The 24,154-nt window shown below is 35.9% G+C and overlaps 2 protein-coding genes across 5 annotated transcripts; one reads left to right on the forward strand and one right to left on the reverse strand.

Moving 5' to 3' along the window:
- Positions 1–255: 255 nt before the first annotated feature.
- On the reverse strand, positions 256–23,781 carry SSR1 (succinic semialdehyde reductase isofom1). Of its 3 annotated transcripts, XR_011211376.1 has the most exons (10): positions 23,418–23,781; positions 23,064–23,174; positions 22,886–22,987; positions 22,621–22,722; positions 21,815–21,930; positions 21,653–21,731; positions 21,400–21,570; positions 21,182–21,322; positions 10,223–10,282; positions 256–487 (listed from the first exon to the last, which is right to left on the reverse strand). XR_011211376.1 is itself a non-coding variant. In XM_010327403.4 (9 exons), the coding sequence occupies exons 1-9, from the start codon at positions 23,523–23,525 to the stop codon at positions 464–466; spliced, it is 873 nt and encodes a 290-aa protein (XP_010325705.1). In that variant the 5' UTR covers positions 23,526–23,781; the 3' UTR covers positions 256–463. The 3 variants fall into 3 exon arrangements, 2 of the variants coding, with proteins under 2 accessions (XP_010325705.1, NP_001233832.2); XM_010327403.4 differs by lacking the exon at positions 21,182–21,322; NM_001246903.2 differs by lacking the exons at positions 256–487; positions 10,223–10,282 and having other exon boundaries at positions 21,035–21,322; positions 23,418–23,617.
- Positions 3,627–21,063, forward strand: LOC101249951 (oligoribonuclease). Of its 2 annotated transcripts, XM_010327427.4 has the most exons (8): positions 3,830–4,516; positions 7,025–7,101; positions 7,849–7,930; positions 8,049–8,104; positions 18,846–18,884; positions 18,979–19,065; positions 20,340–20,430; positions 20,621–21,063. In XM_010327427.4, exons 1-8 carry the CDS (start codon positions 4,324–4,326, stop codon positions 20,740–20,742), a joined length of 747 nt encoding a protein of 248 aa, XP_010325729.1. In that variant the 5' UTR covers positions 3,830–4,323; the 3' UTR covers positions 20,743–21,063. The 2 variants fall into 2 exon arrangements, with proteins under 2 accessions (XP_004246252.1, XP_010325729.1); XM_004246204.5 differs by lacking the exon at positions 18,846–18,884 and having other exon boundaries at positions 3,627–4,516.
- Positions 23,782–24,154: the final 373 nt, after the last annotated feature.

Genomic DNA, 24,154 nt, shown 5'->3' on the forward strand with positions numbered 1-24,154 from the left:
ACAAACCGAGCCAAATATAAGGGTCTACCTGTCACACCTGGGTCCTAGACCCTAGATGAGACCAGCGTCGTTAACCCCTCAGAGGTCGCAGACAAGCCTCTTCTTAGCTTTCATCACAATCATACAGTTAAATTTAGCGGAAAATTTAAAACTTTTTAACTTTACTGAAGTGTACTTAGACTTCATATAATTCTTGAATAAGAGCGATATACTAACAGCTCAAAATAAACAACCATCTATTAACAGATTGAACAATTGAAATGAAGAATTCATAATATCATTAATAGTTGCCCAACCGGCCTTAATTCAATATCTTGGACAAATGTTTGAAAGGAAACGCTAGGGACAACATCCACTAGCTATGTGTAATCTACTAAAGCTAGAAAATAAAGCGTAGCATCCTCGAACTCAAGAGGACCTACCAAAGTTTGGAGGTACTAGTCCAAACAGCTTCAACTAATCTTCAGTCTTCTTCAAGGACCTGCAACTATAAAAATAGTAATTGTATATGGGTTAGTACACACTTGTTCTAAGTATGGGTGTATGCACATAAACACATAAGGACTATGCATGATCAAGGAAAGCTCTTCCTATAGCAACATGCCATTTTAAAAAAAAAGTGAAGTCACTTCACTTCCCTAATTCGTTATTTATGAATCATGTTATGAATATGACATATTTTCATGCATTTAAAGCACACAACTCATTTTCTATATGAACATAAGACCTTGAAATCATGAACATAATTTTAGAACAACTCAAGCAAAATTTAATATTTTTGCTCCCCTTAGGCAGAGAGATTCCTCTCCCAAACTTAAATTATTTTTCAGTGTTTTCTTCTTTTTGTTGTGTATTTCAATGATCTCCTTTGATCCTATGTTTTACTTACGAGTGCAATGATTCATTGTAGTCCCATTGCTACAATGAATCAAGTAAGTAATCCAAAAGTCTAAGGAAATTATTTGACTACCCTAGTCACAAGTTATTCTTTTCATTCTTGTTAAATTGGGCATGGAGTCTTTATAATCCAATCTTTATTGGCTATGACCATTATTTGATTATTTGCATAATATAAAGATGCTGGGGCATATATTCATACTCCAATTGATGAGTCATTATGTTTTGCTCCCTTTATTGGCATAAGCCAATAACTGTTAAAACTTCATTCTTATCAAACACTAATGATTTGATATACTAATGCTTTTGCTTACTTAGTTCACTTTTGAACTTACATTTCTTCTTCTTTAATCTCATGTTCACTTTGAACATGCTAGGTTGACTTAGGATATTCAGACTTTCATTGGGAACTTATGGTGCAATGACTAAGATTAACTTACATCATTACTTAGTCTAACTTCACCCTTTGGTCATCCTATCCAAACACCCCTCATCTTTCTAGTTCTTTCTTTCTTACTTTTTTAGAGAAATCTTTAGCATTTAACCTACATAGATCATGTGAGCTATCATGAAATTCAATGTCTTTCCCACACTGAAAAGAGGTGGTTCACCGGTCAAAGTGAAATCGAATACTTCCTAACTTTCTTAGGTGGATCCACTAGCTAGTAACCTATGCTGGCGACATAGTTTAAAGACTAGGAGAATTTGGAGACCCTTATCCACCTTGGTGGTAGTGTCATCTCAAGAGGCTTACATGTGCTTGCACACGCTCATTACTATTCTATCGGTGCTTAGCTCAATTTATTATACTTTACACTTTTAGTGCTGACTCATACACTATGGAAGCTTTCTTTTAGTATGAGGTATGCTTAGCTCAATGGATGACTTGCCATCCCTTTTTATACTTGATGAGAACTTAAATCTTACAATCGTTATGGTGTGAATGAGACTTGTCTCACGATTTTTAACACCCTCTTATGTGAGTATCTTTAACATAATTATTTAGGTGCAAGTGAGACTTGTCTCACTTCGTTTAACACCCCATTCTAGGTAAATTTTTCATAACTCATAAGCTTTTATTTCTTTCATTATCTTGTTCAATGTTATTTGGTAGTCTTGTACCATTCTTTATGAAAGTTATAATGACTTATTCAATGTGCTACTATGTTCACGAGTTAATTTAGATAGGGTATATTGGGACTTGTCCCAATCATTGGCATACCCCAGATTATGAGTTCATTGAGTTACATCTTGTCAAGTCAATCTTTATCATGTATTTTTTCATACAAGAAACATCATAATTTACATTGGCCATATAAGATTGGTATGAATTAGTCATTGGCCAATTCTAATACATATTTTGGAAATAATATTGCTGGCCAATTTATTGGCATAAAGCAAACTTTCACTAAACACTTGTCATGATATTATCACTAGCCAAGTCAATTAATTTCACGTATATATTATAGTAATCTCATGTAGATGATACTCTTAATCATACGGATCTAACCTATAGGTCTCATTTGACGTTATCAAATCACAGAAACCTACACATAATGATTAGTTAGCACCACAAACAAACAACATGCTCAAGATTTGCATTATACATACTACTAGAATTGGAAATAGGGAGAATTAGAGAGATGAACATTCGATAATTTCATTGGAAATAATCCTAGTTTCGATTTTCTTAAATTCAAAACGTTTGAAAAGCCTCCTTGGAAAAGGAATTCAAGAGAGAAAACCCATACCTTGCTGTAGAATTGAATCTACAAAGATCACCTTGTACTTTGCACGAAAACCTTGAAGAATTGCATTGAAATCGCCTAAGGAGAACCGAGAATATATTTTTGTTTTTCTCACGTTTGTTCACTGTTTTTCAGTTGTGGGTTTCTACTGGATAAACGTGAGTCTAAGTCATAGGAACTGAATATTGACTAATTCAACTTAGGCTAAATAACTTATTTAAATAAATTAATTAGCTAATTACCAAAATGTCTCTCCTAAATTGACTAAAAATAGGATAGCATTTGACTTAGCCAAATTCTGAAAATATGCTAAGGCTCTCGGGTTTGACCATGAATTTAAATTAATTAATTAAGTTGCTAATTTCATTAATTAAGTGACCTAGGGTAATTACTAAAGTACCCCTAAGTCACTAGGACCATAACCAACCCCTTTGGACCATCCTAGGTTAGGTACTATGATGTTTCTTTAGTTAGTTACTCGGCTAGTGTCACCCGATTAGGTCTTAGGATTTCGGGCACACTAGTTAGTTCATTTTAGTTAGTCTTAGGTTAGTTAGATAGTTAGGTAAGTTAGTTAGAGCCTAGGATTGATTAGGAAGCTCGGCCCCATGTGGCTTGACCCGACACATGCCAGCCCCCTAACCGCCCTAACCGAATCGGTTGGATTTGGTCACTTGGTCTCTCAGCCGGTAGCACATGCGTTGCCGTGCACTTTTCTAACCGTGCACTCTGTAGTTGCACTTGGAAAGTTCACTTCTTGTCCCAAGGATCCTCACTATGTCCTTGGGCACTACTTAATCTACATGATCATTTTTAAATGATCACGTGCTATGGAATTTAGGCTTGACACTTGGATGCCTCATACCTAATGTGTGTAAGTTATGAAATCAAAAATTGCAGGTACTATTCCTACACAAGCTTGGATTGGAGCATTTGAACATCAAAGTATATCTTAAGTTACTTGTTAATACATAAAAATTTGCTAACACCCTTAAGCCAATATTCTCTAACATGCCCAATATTACTCAATATTGGACATTGAGATGCATATGTACCCCAATACATATTCTTAAAACCTAATAGACTTTTCACTAGACAAATATATTTTCTGGAATGTTACACAACCTGATCATTCCGTCTATATATGTGTCAATTCCTCAAATATATAATATAAAATAAAGTCCAATTCCTCCTAATAATATCTGGTTTGGTTCATAAGGGAACACGATAATCATACTATTTTTATCTCAAATTAGTACATATATATGTGTGTAAAGAAATATTTACTTGTAATTTATGCTATTTAAAAATTTGATGTAAGAAATAGTTCTATATTATAGGAAGATTTGGAAAAGAATATGAATTATATGGAAAGATTATGTTAAAAAAAGTATTTAATTTATGACAAAGTATATAAATAAAATAACAAAAATAATATAATATTGAAAAAAAGAGTTATTTTTAAGTGAAAAATAGATTGGTGAGTTTGGAATTAGCTTTTTTTTCCTTCACAAATATAGATGATCCCTTCGGAAATTATTCGGATAAAAATAGAGAATTTGGGGTGGATTGTGTTATGTTGCAGCGTGCAAGCCGAAGGAACTAATTTCTTTGTTTTCTATTCGTATTGAATGAAAAGGATTGGTGTATTTGTGAATTGTGCAGGAGACGGAGAGAAATGAATCAACTCTCAAATGCGTTTTCATTGCTGAATTTGGATGTTGCAGATAGCCAAGCTGAGATTACTAATGGAGATACTGATAGAGTAACAGGAGAAGCTCAGAAAGAAGTAGATGAGCGGGTTCAGAAGCTAGAATCAGCTTCAGGAGAGTGCAAATTGCCGCTTGTATGGATTGACCTTGAGATGACCGGTAATCATTAGGTCATGATGTTTTCAGATTTTACCTTATGCATTTAACCACAATCATCTTATTGTTTTTTCTCGCTATGTTATCCATCATTATATACATACAGCTGTGGAATGATATGTGTTTCCTGTCCCGTTAAGGGTTTAGAGTGTCCATGAATGGTATGTTGTCTGTCCAATTATATTGATTGACGTTGACTTTTGCACCCAGGGTGACCTAATGGTCAATGAAGTGAATTGTGAGTCATGATTTCTCGTGTTCAATTTCTAGTGGAGGCAAAACCTCTAGTTCATTTCTTTCCATCTATCTAAGACTTTTTTTTGACAGTACGTTGGTGGGAGGTAGTAGGTAACTCGTACAATTAGTTGAGGTGTCAGTAAGCTGACATAGACACGGGTTACAATTTCTTATAATATTGATATAGTTTTCTAAATAGGCTGATGCCACCAGAGTCATCTTAAGATAGTTGTTTTGGGATACTGTTGATTTATCCTTCCCTCAGTTGTGTATCTTATGCTATGAAGGCGTCCTCCTCACCTCTGAACAAACCCATCTTCTCATTTATTGATTTAAACAAGAGTCTCTAAGCTTCTTTCGATCTTGTTGCCAGAGGCTGTTTTAAGTTCTTAGTGTCAGAAAACAACTATTTGATTCCTCATGCTGATAGTCAGAGATTAATCTTTCATCCCATTGTACAGATCAGTTATGGCCTCCTCTCCCCCACTCTGTACTTTGGTGTCCAGCAGTACTGTACTGTGGTTGTTGTCTGGAAATGTCTCTATGTTTCTTCCTATTCTGTCTGTCCTAAATCCTCATATTCTAGTGTACAAATGACTCCCAAAAGAAATTTAGAAGCTGGAAGAACTATATTGTGCTAACATGTTGATTTCCAGATATACCTTCAGCATGTTGAATTTCCCTTGATAATCCAATTACTATCAAAGAAATCCTCTGTGGTTATCCTTCCTTAACTTAGATGTCTATGAGTGCAGATGTCACTTGGTTCAGCGGTAAAAAGCGCCTAAGGTCTCTGAAAGGTTAAGGGTTCAATCCTCAAAAAGCACAACTAAGATGGCTAATGAGCCAAAATCTCTATATGTATAAGCAGATAGTTCTGCTTCTTTCACTTTTATGCATAATGTTATGCTTAAAGGATAAATGCCGTATGTAGCTTATCGTCTATGTCTGTCCATAATTAGTTTGATAGAGGGTGCCAAACTTCTGTGTTTATTTTGAAGGACAAAAGTGGAAGTTTTGCTAGATTGATAATTGTATGGGCCTATCAGATTCTTTTAATCTGTACATTGGCTTCACATCTCTTTAGGTGTTATTCTTCAATTCCAAAATTTAATAGCTAAACCGACTTGAGTTTTAATTTCATCAATCTTCTAATTTTCACTTTCTCAAAGGAAAAAAAAAGAGGAACTTATGCTGCTCACTTGATTTCCCACCTATTCTGACTCACTGCTGAGGCTAGTATATCCCTTAGTCTTGATATGCACTATGTGGTAGTCTGTTTCTCTTACCCAATTGTTATATGTTCCTCTTTTTTGTTGGGGGTGGGAGTGGGGTGGGTGGAGATGGGGTGTTATAGAGAAAGTGTCACAAAAAACTGTACCCACTGTTAGATGTTCATTTTCGTCTTTTCTGAAAAAACAGAAGCATAGATGGAAAAAAAGAAAGAAAAGTCAAAATCGTTCCAACCAGTGTTTAAAAGGCGGGGGCGTGAGGCGAGGCGTTTTATACTATATGGGGCGAGGCATAAGCCTCAAGACACGGGGCGTAAGTCCCATGATCTACGGACTGTAGTCGCATGTATATTCAATTTTTTATAGTTTTATTACTAATAAAATAAGCAAAAGTAAACTTTTCAATAATTATGATTTTTATGTGAGATAAAGTGTTAATATTCAATAATGAAGAAAAAAGGATTATCATTATTATTTGAGAAATATCATTACATCAACAAAAAAATATGATTTAAAGCAAAAAAATAAGAAAAATACATTAAAAACGCCCCGGTGTACATTTTTACGTCCAAGACTTACGTTTTTATGTTAAGGGCTTACGCCTCAAATTTTAGGACTTGCGCCTTATCGATCTACAATTTTAATTTACGCCCCAAAGCGTTTTTGGTACGCCCCGCCCGAAACTCGCCCCAAAAACGTTTTTGAAAACACTGGTTCCAACTAATGATAGTTTTTTCCTAGACTAGACAGGGTCTTATAATTCAACCATTTCAAAAAAGAAACATCTCAACCACTAAATTGTCTTTATCCTTCTATCAGTGGATATCACAAGCTTACTTGAAGCGAAGAGGCGAATAATGATTTCTTTAAAATCATGGGAATGAAACAAAGCTACAGAACCGTGTAACCAATCATAAGCTGGACGTGTATACTGCTCTAGAAAACTTTTGCATGTCCTACCCAAATGCACCAAGGAAAACATCATCGCAACATTTCCAATGAAAAGCATACGAGCCATGACTTTGTTTTGCTTGTACTGTAGGTTTGGATATTGAAGTTGATAAAATATTGGAGATTGCTTGTGTAGTTACAAATGGAAATTTGACAAAATCAATTGAGGTATTGCTAGCGATCCTTTTTTATCTTTTCTTACATTGCTATTCCAACTTTTGTCTTATGTTATTTAACACCATTATCTTTTTAAATTTTTACTTCTTACATTTACTTTGAGTTTAGATAATCGGGAAAAAAGAATGTAATGGTCAAATGATGCATAATACACTACTGTTTGTTCGAGTAACTTAAATTGATATTTACATAAGCACCCAAGGGTGTGGGACCTTGGGTGGCCTAGTGATCAATGAAGTGGTGCATAACCAGAGGTCTTAGGGTCAAATCCTAGCGGAGACAAAAAACAATAGGTGATTTCTTCCCATATGCCTGGGCAGAGTTACCCGGTATACTTGAACCAGAATACACTACCTAATGGTCGGACAAGTTATTTCTTTTTCTTGTCAATTATGAACTTAGCATTTGAAAGCTTAGTGTTGAGTCCTCTTGCTACCTTGTACTTGTGGGAGGTAGCAAGTACCCGGAGAGCGCAAGTTGGCCCATACACAGCCATCATAAAAAAAGAAGAAGATATACATGGTACTTATGTTATAATCCAAATTGACAGAAAAAACTCCTAGTTCTTCAGAGCTTTTCTTTGGATGACACTGATCCCACTGCTGGGAAATATGGAAAACTTTGTTGACCTTTTTTCACTGGACACTTCTTTCATAAATCATGGCTTGTGCATCTGTAAATCACCTCATATATCCCCCTGGTTCTAAGTTAGAAAGTGTCTTATTTTTCCAAAAACAGGGTCCTGATTTGGTTATACATCAAGCTAAGCTGTGTCTAGACAATATGGGAACATGGTGCCAAGAGCATCATGCAGCGAGCGGTAAGCAACTTACTCTATCAACATCATTTCTACATTTTAAGCACCCATTTTTAGTACAATTACCGTTTCAGTGATATCAAATACATTTTTAGTTCAAGATAAACTTAATTTGATTTAGGTTTGACTGAGAAGGTCCTTAAGAGTACAGTCACCGAAGAAGAAGCTGAAAAACTGGTACATCTTGCATTTTATCTTAAATATATAAGAGTGAGAATGCTAATATGTCAGCTTTAATTACAAAAATCTTTAGGGCATCATTTACACATCTGATTCTACTTGTTTGTTTTTGAACTGGTTGCATATAAAATTGACCCATTTCTAGTTATCCCATCATACTTTTGAAAGGCTGTGAATACCAGAGCTAGTAAAATAGCCTTTCATTTGCCTTTCTTTAATGGAAGTTCAATTTTTCTGAACTGTATTTTAGTTCTAGGCCTAATTAATCTTTTGATGATTGGTTACATCATCATATCATATATTATTACAAGTGGGAACAAAAAAGTTGAAAGTTGAAATACCAAAATAACCTTATATAGTTGAGTTACTACAATAATACCATTATATTATTATTATTATTATTATTATTATTATTAAATAGTAATTTAAGTCCCATAACAGAAAACTTTTTATATACCACTAAGTGCATTTATGAGTATTCCTTTTGCCATTATCATTGAGTTGCATTAACAATTTTTCTTCTTAATTGCTGAATTTTGAGCACTTAAAACAATTACCGTTTTAGATAAAAAAACTTAACATTAGATCATATGAAGAGAGAGGCTAGAGCATATGGAGAGATTCATACAATATCAATATTTAATTGAAGAGAATACATGGTTAGATGTCACAATTTATTATTTTTCACTTTTTAATGACTTTATTTGCTTAACTTTTTAGCTTCTACAATTAAATACATTCATTCACAACCTTTCATATACACAATTTCTCTCTTTATAAGTTAAATAGAAAATATTAGTCCATTACACTTTATATTTTTCACATCTTATAGTTCTTATGTAATCTTTTATTCATTGGTCATTTTTTCTATTGATATATTGCTTTGTTTAATTAACTTCTTTCATTTGTATGGAAATTTAGTGTTAGATATTTGACAATCTTGACAAATCATATAATTGAAGTAGTAATCTTTTTTTTAATCAATAAATATAGTGTATTCCACATGATTAAAATAAAAAGTTTTTATCAATACAATCAGAAATTCTTCAAATTCTATTGATCTTTGCAAGTTGCAACCTTAGTTGAACGTTTTACCAGAAACATCATTTTTATCCTTTAAATATTGTATAATGCATCAATTATTCTAAAATAATTATATCATTTGAAATGATTGGTATTAAATAACATGAGATACACGTGCAACGCACGTGTTCGAGAACTAGTTGGTAAAAAAAATATACTAGAAGAATTAGGTAGATAATGAGGATAGACTCATGGAAAGTAACTTTCACAAAATAGAAGCAAATGAAAGGGTTTTTCTTGTGAGATGTTTGACAATTTGATACTCCAAATTACACCTCCCTAAAGAAATATAAGCAGCCACTGATCAAATAAAGAGCCTAACAGAGTTTAGGGTCGATCCCTCAAGGAATGAGGTCTAGACATAGCCTAATTGATTCTTGGTTTTACTTTTAGTCAAGTTAGTAAAGCTTTATGGAATGATTGTAGTAACACGTAACACACTAAGTAAGATTTAACTGTTTTGAAAATTCAATAAAAGATGAAACTAGGGTATTTATTTTCCCCATAAGTTCATAATGCAGTAAATCCTATAGTAGTAACCTTGTCTAATGTCTAGCATGCAATGTCGGTAAGTTAGATATCTCCTAAGTGGCTGGCCGCCCACATAAGTGAATTTTACCATGCAACTTGGTCCGTCTACGGGTGTATGCTTCACTAACCCTTATCTTTGACCCCAAATTAACTATCCTAGCCTAGGTCAAGCTATTAGATGACGGTTGATGCCTTCATATCTCTTTTCCCATTCGTTTACCTTCCTTGGTCCAAGATAACATTTTTTAGCAAATCATTTTCCGCAGAAACAATTTCATTCACACCAAACACTAAAAGCAAAATATGACTAGTTTTATCTTTGAGCCTCTTTTCTTTGATCCCAAATTCCAGTCTTTCTCCATTCACATTCTCCCAGATTCCCCAAAAGACAAACTAAGCAGTTAACTTTTCCTTCTTACATATACCAAAACTAGTTGCTCAGAAAAATTCATCAGCTCAAAAAATAACGCAGCACAAAATAAGAAAGAAAAAGAAACAAACCAAATAAAGAGCTGAAACAAGGCGATCACCAGCATTATTCATTTCATGAAAATCAAGAACCTGTAAGAGAACAAAAAAGCACCACATCAAGAAAAAGGGGAAGGGTGTTTATGTGAATTCCCAGAAAATCCAATTGTGAAAAATATTGCAAATGTAAACCGCACTAAGGCCTCATTTGTTTTCATTAAGATTAAGACCTCTGAATCTGAATACACGTCTGAATCTTAAGATTTGCATGACGAGCTAGGTGTCTAGATCTGAATACACATCTGATTATTAAGTTGTGGTCTCCAAATCTGTACATTGAATGATTATTTTTTGTTTTCAATATTTGAATGTGCATATGAAATCAAACATTATATTAATAAAGTGTTATAAAAAAATCTTTCAACAAATTATTACTTTTTGATTAAAAAAATATCAGTCATCAAGCATAACAAAAAAAATCACGAATAAAAATATTTTATAGGCACAATATAATATCAAAAAGTTCAATAAGTATGATAAATTCTAGTCAAAAAATAATAAATAAGGTATCACATTATCAACGCCTAACATGTATTTTGGCTTATTAGAAAAACTAAAGAATTCTTATCTTTTTTCCAATAACCTTAATCCAATTCTTTAATTTGTGTACCCCAAACGTCATTCATGCTTTTTTGTTGCGGACACTTTCACAAAATGTACTACCACATGTACTGTATAATAACTCTTCCCATCAAAGTCCATCTAATTTTTCCATATATTCTTCAAATGTAGGTGCACTATTTTTAATCAATAACTCTAGAGCAGTACTCATATTCTCATCAATTTCCAATTCAGAAGAATAAGTTTTTTTCTCCCCAAAACTTTTTTTCCAGCTGAAACTGAAAATCGGGATAGAGATTATTAGAGCTCCATTATTTTGTGACCAACTAGTTCAACAACAATAACATACTAGTTTTATCTCACAAATGGGTTTGATGATCAAAGGGGATCGATATTATTGGCCTAAGACAAAATTCTAATAAAAGACCTCAAATATGTATACATAGTTATATTTTTAATTATGAATAATATTTGTTTCACTCGAAAATCTTGATGAACAAAAATACACTAAAAATATTATTGCAACAAGTGTTCTTGACAAACATCAATACACCCAAAGAAAATTATTAATATAAAAAAATACTTGTAAAGATTATGAAAATATATCAGTTCAAGAGAAAAAATTGCTGTGTGATTGAGAAAAGAGAGGAAGAAAGTTTGTAGTTATGAGAGCAAAAGTTGTGCAAAGACCGAGAGAGGCGATACAATATTATTTATAACTTATTAAATAAGTCTGAATGATGTTAAGACTCTCTTGCATATCTGATCTGTTCAGGTCCATTAAGAGGCTTTTTGAAAAAAAGAAACAAATGGACTGATGGGCTGAATCTGAATCATCCAGATATAAACATACAAACCAAATACACTTAATGGGTTGAATCTGAATGATTAAGATTCAGACCTCTATTAAGTGCAAAGAAATGAGGCCTAAGCAAGTCTTATCAACTGGGATTTAGGGAAGTGAACTAATCAGCTAGAGGGAGGGGTGAGAAAGGAGAGTGCGGTGAATCGAAGGGCTGACAAGTAGACGAGTGATGAGGTCTCTTTGTTGAAGCCTCGTTCTCACTATTTTCATCACTTTTGGCACTGTTTCTTTGTTCCAAATAACTTGCACAACACCATAGGCTTGCTCTTATTTTCAATAGTTAAGACTCATGAACAATTAATTTAGGATCACTATAGGAATTTCTTAGCTTATAACGTAGGCTCAGGGTCATGTGTGGTATATTTAGATTTAAAGTGACCTTTTTGCCCTCCTTGACATTACATTGGCTAGTTTCGTCTTTTACAACTGATACGTGTCTCACCCTTTTTTCTTTTCTCCTCATTCTTCATTAAAGCTTGGGTGTGGCTTTGGCTTTCATCTTTTTCGTTCCAGTATTTTTTCAGCTTTATATGCATTTGCTTTTCTTTTTAGCTGTGACATCACCTTATTTTTCTTTTCATACCCTTTATTTTCTTGTTTTCGTTTCTAGTAGCCGCCCTCAACTAAGACTTTTAGCCTGAATTGAGGTGCATGATGTCCAGGGAGGGACCAAGGCCAAACAAAGGTTAACATTCAGGCATGAGGAAAGGTGAATTGGGTAAACAAAAAGGATGGTGTATTCAAGGCTCAACCACTTGGATCTAAGTGAGCATTTTCATTTGATTAGTTGTTTTTAGCCTTAGTAGACTTAATCTCAGCAACGACCTATGATCCTTTTCTAAGTAACAATTCAATTATCCTAACGAGACTAACGGGGCTAGTTCTAGATTGGCACATACTGTACAAATGAACAAATATCTCGCACACATATGACACACCGTTTCACTATCACTTATCAATGTATCTGGTTCATACTTCAACTTAAGGCATGTTATCCTATCAGTTCCTATCATGTCATATGAAAATGTGACATAGTCAGCTTATCATTAATACCGATATAGCACAAAGCACAAAATTTGTAGGGATATCATTTTTCATCATCATTGCCATTATGCCTTTACTTCTCGTCTACTTTCACAATTTACATCCTACACATGTCGGTACAACAAAAATTAAATAGTCGTTTGGAAAAGAAACATAGGCAAGCAAACCCTAAGGCACGATCTGAACACTCTTTAAGTAGTTCACCCCAGCCCCACATAAAAAGTTGTGCGATGTCCCCAAGGCACTAAAAATGTAAAAGCGCTTAAGGGTCGAAGAACTAGCTAGAGGCATGTCGTTCCATCTGTGTGGACCTCGGTACCTCAAGAGTCAGGATCAATCGGAGGCACATCATCAATAGTGCCCTTTGAGCTCGAAGCTCCAACCGCTTGCGGGAAGACACTATCCAATCTACCTTCCTTGGATTGGATGGACTATAGACGGGTTGTCTCTATTGCACATCGCTCCTGCTTTTCGCATGCTCGTCATCCTCATCTCCAATATCAACATTGGACCGCATGTGCTTCCTACCCGCACTAGAAATGTCCTCGCCAAAAAGAGCTAGCAACACCTTGTCTCCAACAATCGGGAGTGAGGGACCAAATGATGGAGGTGGTGGTGGGGCAAAAGCCAGTGCATCAACATCAGTGCAGAGTCTGTCTAACTCCATCTAGAAACTCTCTAGGTCATTTCTTTGAGTGGTCTTGGGTCTGGCCAACATCCTCAACTCAAAAGCATTGATCCTCCTCTGATTGGCTTGACTCTTGCTCTGCCATCATAGTCTGCATCGTATAATGACCTGCGACAGTAGTAGAAGCTCATGGTGTGCTAGCACATGGTGCGGACGTGGAGGTATGGTTGCCTCAACGGGCTGACTAGTTGTGGTCTCCTGCTCTAGTTACTCTCCATCTTTAGGTTGCTCGGCGGTCGTCATCTTGGGCATGCTGAACAAAGTGTCTCGTCACGGTGCAGTTAAGTTAGCCTCATCCGTAATAATCTCAACATTCAAGGTCCAAGTCAAGCTTAATTAGAGGGTTAAGGTCCTTTATCATCGACGCCGTGTACTCCCGACATAACCCGAAAATCAACCAAGTGAAAGGGAGAGCCGTGGTGATTCAGAGGGCTCGCTCATGTATCTCTACAGTCAGTATGTGAGCAAAGTCTATCTCATATTCGACCATCAAACATGCCACCATCATTGCCCGATCATATGTCAAGTGGTCATTCTTCATAGTAGGGGATAGTCAAGAGCAATCAATAGACCACCAAAATTTGGCCCTGAAGTTTAGCGAGGCCGTGGTCTTCTTGATAGGGCCCAGACCATGTACCTAGTCTGAATTTACACCCTGCTCTGCTATATCTTGCGACCCATCTCAACATATCCTTTTGATAGGTGGCATCATTCATTGCCTTCAAATCCCGAACTATTTGCATCCGATAATCAAACTCTAAAATTGATGCAGAGTGCTAATAGGTTGGGCCATGCAGGAATCAACCGATGATCTGCTCAGAGATGTCAATCAAGAAATCCCGGACTATGGTGCTCAGTAGGGGAGGTTGTGCTAGTTTCTTTCTTTTCTTCGACATTGCATTTTTGACCATCGCCGCATAAGAGATATAGAACTCACGAATCATGTTTTCACTGTATTGGCGCGGGGACTCCCTATTAAGTTGCATCTGTGGCATCAGAACATAGGATGGATCTTCGATGTTGTATGTAGACTACCGGTCAAAACTCATGGCTCTTTAGCATTTCGGTCTGCAACTTTCTAAGAGATCTGGAATATCCCCAAAACATCAAAGCAATACAACTGTCCCGAGACCTAAGCAAACTGTAGTCGGAGTAGGACCCCCTTGAACTTGAGTGCGATTCGGATTGAGAGCTGGATTCAGACCCCTATGTTGAACTACCCTCCTCGCTCGATGAATAATATTTCTCTTCATATTGGGAGTTGTTGCTCGTGGGGTGCGACCATATTGACCGATTCCAGGGCCATCTCTATTTGCCAGGCTTGGTTTCGGGTGGTCCGAGGCTCTAGGTGGCCACTAAATTCTGGCCCACTCAACTCCTCATCGGATTGTTGGTCGGTGAATCGAGATTTAGGTTCGACCATAACTTTGCCTCCACACCTTTGATTACCTCTTGGAGGCATAATAAATGTGTAGGGGCTATTATTAACTTAGAAGTACCATAAGAAAGCCAGAAAAATTGAAAAAAAGGGGGAATTCACATATAGCCACTTAAAAATTGCCTAATTACTATTCAGATCTATAGTTTGATAATTACAATTAGTATTTGCATGTTATATGGAGGAGAGAGACGAGCGAGATTGGGAGAGAGGAGAGAGGCAAGAGGGGGGAAAGAGTGGTAGAAAGGTGAACTGTATATGTATATTGGTTAGATAGTTGTATATTATACATATGTATTTGTATATATGGAAAGAGAGATCGAGAGAGGGAGGCGAGAGGCGAGAGAGAGGGGGCAGAGAGTGGGAGAGAGGTGAATTGTATATGTATATAATTGTGTATTATACATATGCATTTGTATATATGGCGAGCGAGATTGGGAGAAGGAGGAGAGAAGCGAGCAAAATTGAGAGAGGGAGGAGAGAGGCGAGCGAGAGAGGGCAGAGAGTGGGAGAGAGGTGAATTGTAGATGTATATAGGTTAAATAATTGTATATTATACATGTGTATTTGTATATCCTGGCGAAAGTGACTAACAATACAAATTCGAAGTCAGCCCACGTAATTAATGTATAATGTTAGTCACGAGTTGTAATTATAGCAAACTATAGCTATGATGAGTTATTAAATAGTATAAATTTGCTTAGCCGCGTAATTTTCCCAAAAAAAAATCAAAGAAAACAAAAGAATTACACTGGGAGTACACTGTTTTCAGTCCTACGGAAGGGTACCTATGGACCATAGAAGGTTCTACGAGCCGTAGGACCCAATCGTAGGAAGGGAGGCCTAAATTCATAGTCCCCAACTTACATTTTTGACTTTCAAACATCTTGTACGAATCATATGTACGATTCATAGAAAGTTCTACAATTTGTAGATAACATTATGATGGACTTTGTAATTATCCCACACATCGGGTGCTGTCCTCTTTCCGAGCGGAGGCTGATCTTGCACTATTGGTGGGTTGTTCTGGTTGTATCCTTGTACCTCTCCTACACTCAGAAGTTGGGCTTCTTGATGAAAATTATTTTGAAGCAAAAAAGATATAGATGACGTACTAGAAGAAGAGAAAACAGAACTTTCAGAGTAGGAACTCAAGTTCTTGTGTCTAGTAAATGAATTTTTAGAGTAGGGAGAAAGAGTTTTCAATGTCGGAACTCATACCCTTAGCTGTTATAGAAATTCAAGATCAGAGGAGTACATTGGTCATGTAAAAAGTAGCATTGCCGGTCATCGAAGATATAGTGGCACCAGTCAGGGTAATAGAATGAGGTGTTCGATCCCTTTTGCATCGAGTGAAGGTTAGATTCCAGTTCTATTGGTCTGGACTACCATTTTATTTTTTGGAATAGGAAGATGAATTTGTATTTTTTTGGAAAGCAGAAAAGAATTAGGACGTACTAGAAGAAGAGGAAAAAGAATTTTCAGAGTAGGGACTCAAATTCTTGTTTCTAGTAAAAGAATTTTTTGAGTTGGGAGAAAGAGTTTTCAGTGTATGGACACACGCCCTTAGCTTTTGTAGAAATTCAAGATCAGAGGAGTACGTTGGTCATGTAGAAAGTAGCTTTGCCGTTCACCAGACAGAGTGGAACCATAACTTTCACCATAGCAATGAATGATGTTTGAATAGAAAGTGGAGCACCAATTGCTGTAGAGAGTTGTTCTAGACGCTGGAAGGAAGAAAAAGGGGAAATCATTGGCCAGGTGGACGACACACATTGATCGGCATTGCCCTCGATTCTTGAATAATCCACATCACTTCTACTTCCATTGGAACACAAGATTCCTATTAGTTGTGACAAGGGTCGTTATCCATAATTTTAATTTTGTCTTTGGAGAACTCCTCAATATCTTCTTCTTTCTCTACAAAATGTTTTCTTTGTTCGGTAGCAGAAGCTATTTGAGTCTCTACCAATACCATGTAATTGTAAAGAAAGAAAAAAAGGTGTGATGTTTGAGAATAAATTGCTTGATTATTCCCTCAAGCATGTTGGGGTTTAAATAGTGTTTACAAGTAATCCTAAAAAGGTACAATAAAGTAATTCTTGTTTCTAATTATGCAATTAAGACTTTAAACCTTTACAATATATATAAGGAATGAGATATTGCCATATTAATAATTTTCATAATTCTTAACCAGATCCTAAAGAGCAGACTATTATGTGCATCAAGATTTTGAGGGGTTTGTTAAGTCCTCTTAAAAGAGATGGTGCCTCCAAAATGCGTAGACTTGTGCACAGTTTTCGTAAGCTTGTGTTACCATCCTTGAGAGTGAGAAGAGTGAATATCACTCTTTAAGTGGGGTGTAATCTATATAATTTTTGTCTATGTATCATAATAAGCCCTTTATTGAGCATTCTTACCTACTACTTGTCTTTGTTGCAAGCACAAGTGAGCGTTACTGAAAAACTGGTAAGACTTCAAGAAACTTTTTATTGACGCGACAGATGGTGCTAGAAAGATTCACTTAGTTAATTGGAAGGCTGTTCCCAACGAAGTGGGGTGGTCTACGGGTAAAATATCTCAAGGTGTTTAACAGAGTTTATTGGAGAAGTGGTTATGACTATTTGTGGTGGAGGAGGACACCTTATTGAGGGTAGACAAATATGGCACATCCGGGGTGGGGGGGGGGGTGGGGACTAGAGATTTTACTGTTTCGTTTGGTTGTAGCATTTGGAGGAGCACATGACCTTTAGGGTGGGGGACGGAAGGAGAATTAGTTTTGGAATCACAAATGATATGGGGAGAGCCAATTGAGGGTGTCGTTCACTAACATGTACAAAATCTCAAACCACGTGGGGTCAACAGTCAACCAGACCTGCAAGGAGCATTAAAAAGAAGCTTTTTGGGACTTTACTTTTAGGGGAAACTACAAGATTGGGAGATGGAAGAGTTCCAAAGGCAATTAGAGTTACTCTTCAAGCAAATCAAGCACAACGTTTGTGATTCTCTTGGTGGTGGGAATTGAGGAGCGATGGTTTGTTTTACCGTCAAATCTCTCTAACAGAGATTGCTTGTGAGAGAGAAGATGCTTTTTCCGCATCTTTCGATTTGGATTCCTAGGGCACCCAGGAAGGTGTTTTATTTTGCATAATTGGCAGCGAGGGCAGGAAATCTGACAACTTAGAACTAAGGGAGAGAAATATCAGTCACGTTAGCTGGTATTTTATGTGCACGTCTTCAGGTGAAGAAGTTGATCATCTATTGGTGCATTGCAAAGTGACGTCGAGCTTCTGGAGGGTGGTCTTGAATTATTTTGGCGTATAATAGGTCATGTTGGGTACTATAAGAGAGGTCCCGCAAAGTTGGGCTGGATACATAGAAGGCAAAAGGCATGGAGGGTCGTCCCATTAGCTCTTATGTGAGTAGGAGAGCTTTTGAGGGGATTGCAAATGAGTTTTTGCACATTTTACACAGCCTTTTTTCTTTGATTGCTTTTTGGTGCAGCCTCCAAATTCCTCCTTGTATAGATGTTTGTGTGTCTTTTATAGAGAATCATGTTTTGATGTAGATTCTCTACTTTTTGGTTTGCCTCTTGTATATGGGAGCTTTCAATCCCCTTGTTAATAATACTTATTTACCTTATCAAAGAGAATAATGTTTGGCTTATAGGTATTTTCTCTTAGGAGTACAATTATGCACAATAACTTTTTGTAGTATGTCACTTTGATATCCAAACCTCAATTTTTTTGAATCCTATTTTCTCATGTGCTTGTGTTTAGAAAATGCCTCCTAGGTGTTGAAAATAAGCATATACTTTGAATGGCCACATCCTCACATTGGAATTGGTTGTTACAGTGAATATTGTTTTTATCTTTTCCCACACCAAAAAGGCAAAAGGTATAGCTTCATGTTGAAGAGCTGTGACTAACAACACCTTTTGTTCTCTCCGTCCTTTCCTCTTTTCTTTCTATTGTATCCTGATGTTGGTCTAATTTGGCAGTTACTATTTCAGTCTAAGTTTTCCCTGCAAATAATTAAGGTACAACATGATTGATAATTGAGATGCATCACTATTGCTACGGGGTCCATGAAACTGGTCTTTACATTAACATATTTTTGGTTGCATTATGTAGGTTATTGAATTTGTGAAGAGAAATATTGGCACATATACACCATTACTAGCAGGAAATTCAGTCTACGTGGATTTTCAATTTTTGAAGGTATATTTATTTTAGTATAAATCTATAGACATATCATTCTGAGGTATCTCATCGACAAATTAATGGATTTCTGATAATCATATGTGCCATTTCACATTACCTGGCTAGAGGCAAAGACTATAGGTAATTTCTTTTCATATGTCCAAACTTTGGTGGATAGAGTTACCTAGCAATTGTGATGGTAGGAGGTACCAAGTACCCATGAAATGAATTGAGGTGCACGTAAGCTGACCTGGACGAATAGTTGTCAAATATATATACTACATGAAGATAGTTAGGTAAGTGTCCTCCCCGTACTATTTCTTGTCAAATAACTTCAACTAGAGAATGCTTTGTCATTTCAACCCAAAATCTCCCAAATCCATTTCACTCTTCCCCTCATCACCCAAAAGCCCCTTTCTTCTTTGCAATATGTTTTGAGAATGCTAATAGGAAAACTACTTTTTCTTGCTATATTTTAGATCTAAAGCAGTTGTGAAGAGTGTAAAACATATTTTGATTAAAATTATTAACTCTCAACATAAGTAGAAAAAGAAGTGGGACGCAGGTAATTCCATTTAACTATTTCATCTCTGTTCCTTTAAATTTGACAAGCTTGAAGACTCATACTACTAATGAATTTAAGATTCCTAAATATGGTTGCTTTTGATGTCCATATAACAAATAAAAATTTGATTCTTTTCTATAGCACAAAAACCTAAACAAACTAGTCCCAAACCCATCAATGGCGATGCTATCTTTATTTAGCATCATTTTGGTTTTTGTAATACCCAAAATCTAGCAACAAGGAGATCTGGTGATTTAAGTGAAAGATACATGGAGGATAGAGATAAAATGAACCATGAATAAGTAAAACTGAAGCTGAAATGGGAAACTGCAGAGAAGAAAGGAGCTTTTCGGTGAGGTGTGGAAGAGGGATTTATGTTAAAAAAACAAAGAAGTCCCTAATTTTCATTAGGCGGCAAGAAATACTAAAGGGATTGTAGGAAAATTTATACAGTTAGCTGGACGAAAGAAAAGTGAGGAGAAGTTTGCTCAGAAATAAATACTTATTTCTTGAGAAGACCAAAACATCCCTACTATTTCAAAAAGGGGATGTGTTTTTATAAGGGTGTTCTGGTGAACTCCAAAAAAGGGTATATTGCTAATATCCTACCTTTATGTATTATGTTAGTCTAGTATGATTTAGGTGTTTCTATGCAGTTATACTCTATTGGCCTTCCAAATTTTAGAGCTTGTTTCTAAATTGTTCTCTTTCTAATTTATGCATGCAGAAATATATGGCGAATCTGGCTAGTCTATTTTCACATGTACTTGTTGATGTTAGCAGTGTCAAGGCATTGTGTCTTCGTTGGTATCCAAGAGGTAAAAACCAGTACAGGTTATTACGTTTTATTAGGTTTACTTTAATGAATTCCTTGACGGGTGGGGGTGGGGTGGGGTGGGGTGGGGTGGGGGGCTGTTAAGTATATAAGTAGAGACTAATATCCAATTTCGTTGGCTGTTGCATTTTTAATTTTGCATCTTTAATAGTATTTTCCTCGTTTTTCATTAGATGGAAAAAAGGCACCTAAAAAGGAAAACAAGCACAGAGCTATGGATGACATTAAGGAGAGCATAGCAGAACTCAAATACTACAAGGGACACATATTTAAAGCATCCAAGTCCAATAAGTAATGGTGTGCAAAATTTCCTATTTCGTGGTTATGGCTTCTTCTTTTAGGTTTTAGTATAACCAACATTATGCTTGATAGAAATGTCTGCAAGTGTTTCAACAAGTAACCAATTCAGTAGTAAGATATTATCATCTTATGTGGCCTGGCCAAAAAGTGGATGTGTGTGAAGGGAAATATCAGAAGAATACTTCTTCTTGCCTTTACAGTAATAGATGAAATCGGACTCGGTTGCAATTTCAAAGACAATGAATTTTCCTTTCAGTTGGTTAGCATGTTAAAGGAATATGCAAGTTGATTCAAATGGTTATTTAAATTTTCTCAACGAACGATGTCTTTTCCCTTTGGACCTTAAATCTAATTTTAAAGCCAACAGAAGAGGGCTTACAAGTTGTCACGTTGTTTTGACATTTGCAAGTACATAGGAAGGAAGGTTCCATTACAATTTTTAGAAGTTCCATGCTAATAATTATTTTAGAGAGACAAAAGGGAATGATCTCCAGCCTGACTCATTTGCTGAGAGTCTCAAACACAGCTGAAAAGTCAAGGTCTCCCAAGCCCAAGCTCCTTGCCTTCTTGAATGTCTGGAGTAAAACAAGTGTCGACAATAGAACATAAAAAGGCTACTAGAAAGAGTAGTATGATGTTTAGATCGGCTTACCTCATTTGCAGCAGCTGCAACTGGCATTGGCACTGCATTCTCATCTCCGAGTGCAAGAGCCAGCCTCATGTCCTTCTGCTGATGTTTCAGAGGAAATGCGGGTGGGTAGCTATTTTTTATCATGGCAGGTCCTTTCATTTTGAACATTGGGTTAGCTATGGCTCCAAGATCCTGTGAGAATGAATATGAATTCTGAAGATTTACTTGGATGTGTTTTAAGGGTAACATCAACTTGGCTATGGCCTATGCTTACCAACACATCGAGAAGGGTATGAGGGTCCAATCCACTTTTGTCAGCCAGTACAATTCCTTCTGAAAACGCATTCATCATACTGCACATTCATTCATTCATAATAATGTAAGACTCAAAAGTTTTCAAACACACAAGAAACATAAAAATTCCACTGCCAATTACCTGCCCATTATCATATTAACAACAAGTTTCATTTTTGCTCCATTCCCAATCTTTCCCAAGAAAAAAGATTTCTTTCCCAGGACATCAAAAGCAGGTACTACTTGATCGTACAGATCCTACAAGGATTCAACTAAAAAGAATTAAAAATTGATACAAGATCGAAAGGTTGTTTAGTTGCAGAGTGCTATGAAGTTCACTCAATAATACAGGGGATTTCACTATATTCATTTACACATAAATGCATATTTCAGTTTGCACACATGATTGTTATAATTGAATATAACTAGTTAGGCTACACAAAAATTTGAACGGACAAAGCTTGGAATGCACAGCCAATGCTTAAAACACAACTCATTAGGAGATAACTTTTAAGAAATATTTAGTTTTCAAAAAACAAAACAGAGTAACAGTTTCTTTGAGGATAAAACTATTTGGGTCGTGTTGTCTAATGAGTAAAACATGTTCCACTTATATCGAGTAAATAAAATATGCAGAGAGCACTTATGATCCTAAGTTGGGAATTATTTTTCATCTAAACTTGTAGGGTTTAGACAGTTTGAGATGTTAAGTTTCACCAAAACTTTTAAGGGTTTGACAATTCGATATGATAAGTTGGGAGCATTTTATCTTCAAACAATTAAGGATTTGACTGTTTGCGGAGTAGAGATCCTGGCTTCAAAGTGAACAATTGAGGATTAACGTGACTTGTAGCTATTTATGGTTTTGGCAAATCTTACAAGTTCCATGCTGTGTTTGAACTTGGGAGAGTGTGGTTCCAATTCCATTAAAGAGGTAAATAATTTTACCTTGTCACCAGCTGCTAGGATTACTAGTTGTCCATCTTCAGCTGGCTTTTTGCTCCCTGAAACTGGAGCTTCAAGGAATGAACCACCCTTTGATGTAATGGCCTGTAATTGTTGCAAATGTTAGTAAAGTGCGACTTATCCCTTCCCTCACATCTAAACATGAACGCGAGGGTCGTAAAATTTTAGGATCAGAAAGTAAGTCTTGCTAAGGATATACTCCAACCTATTAATCAATATTGAAGAATTAGAGTTGGGTAATGGGAACCTGGCTAATCTGTGAAGAAGTATCAGCATCAACGGTTGACATGTCTATATAGCCCTTTCCGGCACATACGTGCTCAAGTGCTCCGTGTTTGTCAAAAACCACCTGGGGAAGAAAGTGTGATTAGATAAATAAAGGAAGTAGAATTATATTGTATTGACATGTGTGTATATTAATTAACTGAAAGAGCTGCAGCTGGATCAGACAACATTGCAATTGTATACTTGCATTTCTTGATTACTGCTGCAGGAGTTTCTCCAACAGAGGCTCCATGTTGCACTAGCTCATCACACTGAAAAATCCATAATAAACATAAACACTAGGCCAAAATACTACTTTGGTGCTAGTTGTAAGGTAGGCGCATGTTTTGAGGGAGTTTTTGGTCAAAAAAAAAGAAAGAAGAATTTAGAGACATACATAGAAAGAAGCATGTAAACAAAAACATAAAAGCAGAGGGATGAGGGATCCATTTCAGGTTGAACAAGGAAACAATTAGATCGCATATTTTGGTTAACAAAGTAGAAAAGAATAATACCCTGGAGAGGGTGCGATTCCAAACAGTAACCTTGAAACCATGGCGCAGCAAGTTCACCGCCATTGCTTTTCCCATAATACCAATCCCTAGAAACCCTATTTCCTCCATTCTTTTTCTTTTTTTCTTTCTTCACTGATAATTCTTTTCTATTACTCTTATTATACAGTAGCTTGTTGCAAATACTCCTATTAAAAATGACTGCAACATAAAATATTAATTGATTATTTAGTATCTGCTTGTTTTGGTTGATTCACCACTTGAATCGTGCCACGTCAACCAGATTCTCTTCCACTCGTTTTCTCTATTTCCTCATTCCTCCATTTGTCTTTTTTCCTCTTTTATGGGAGCCCAAACTGAGTTTTGTGTCATCCCAATAAATCTACCTTCCCCATTTCCCTCTATTTCCTAGGGTTATTTTTACGGGTGACAAAACATCAAAAAATTGAAATATTAAATCAAATTTTTTTGGTATTTTGATTTTTGATTCGATATTTGGTGTATATTTTTGTATTTTTCGATATTTCGATATGTAATTTTTTGTTTTTCGATATTTCGGTTAAAATTGAAATATATTATATCATAATATATATTTATATTATATTAATTATTTATGTTAAATAATTTGTAAAAAGAAGAAAAAAAATTAGAAAGTAAAAGCTACTTTATACTTTTTTTAACTTTTAGTCATTTGTATTTTTACTTTATACTTTATAGAAACGCCCGCACCTAGCGAACCT

Source organism: Solanum lycopersicum, chromosome 9, assembly GCF_036512215.1.
Source record: "Solanum lycopersicum chromosome 9, SLM_r2.1".
NCBI classification, from domain to species: domain Eukaryota; kingdom Viridiplantae; phylum Streptophyta; class Magnoliopsida; order Solanales; family Solanaceae; genus Solanum; species Solanum lycopersicum.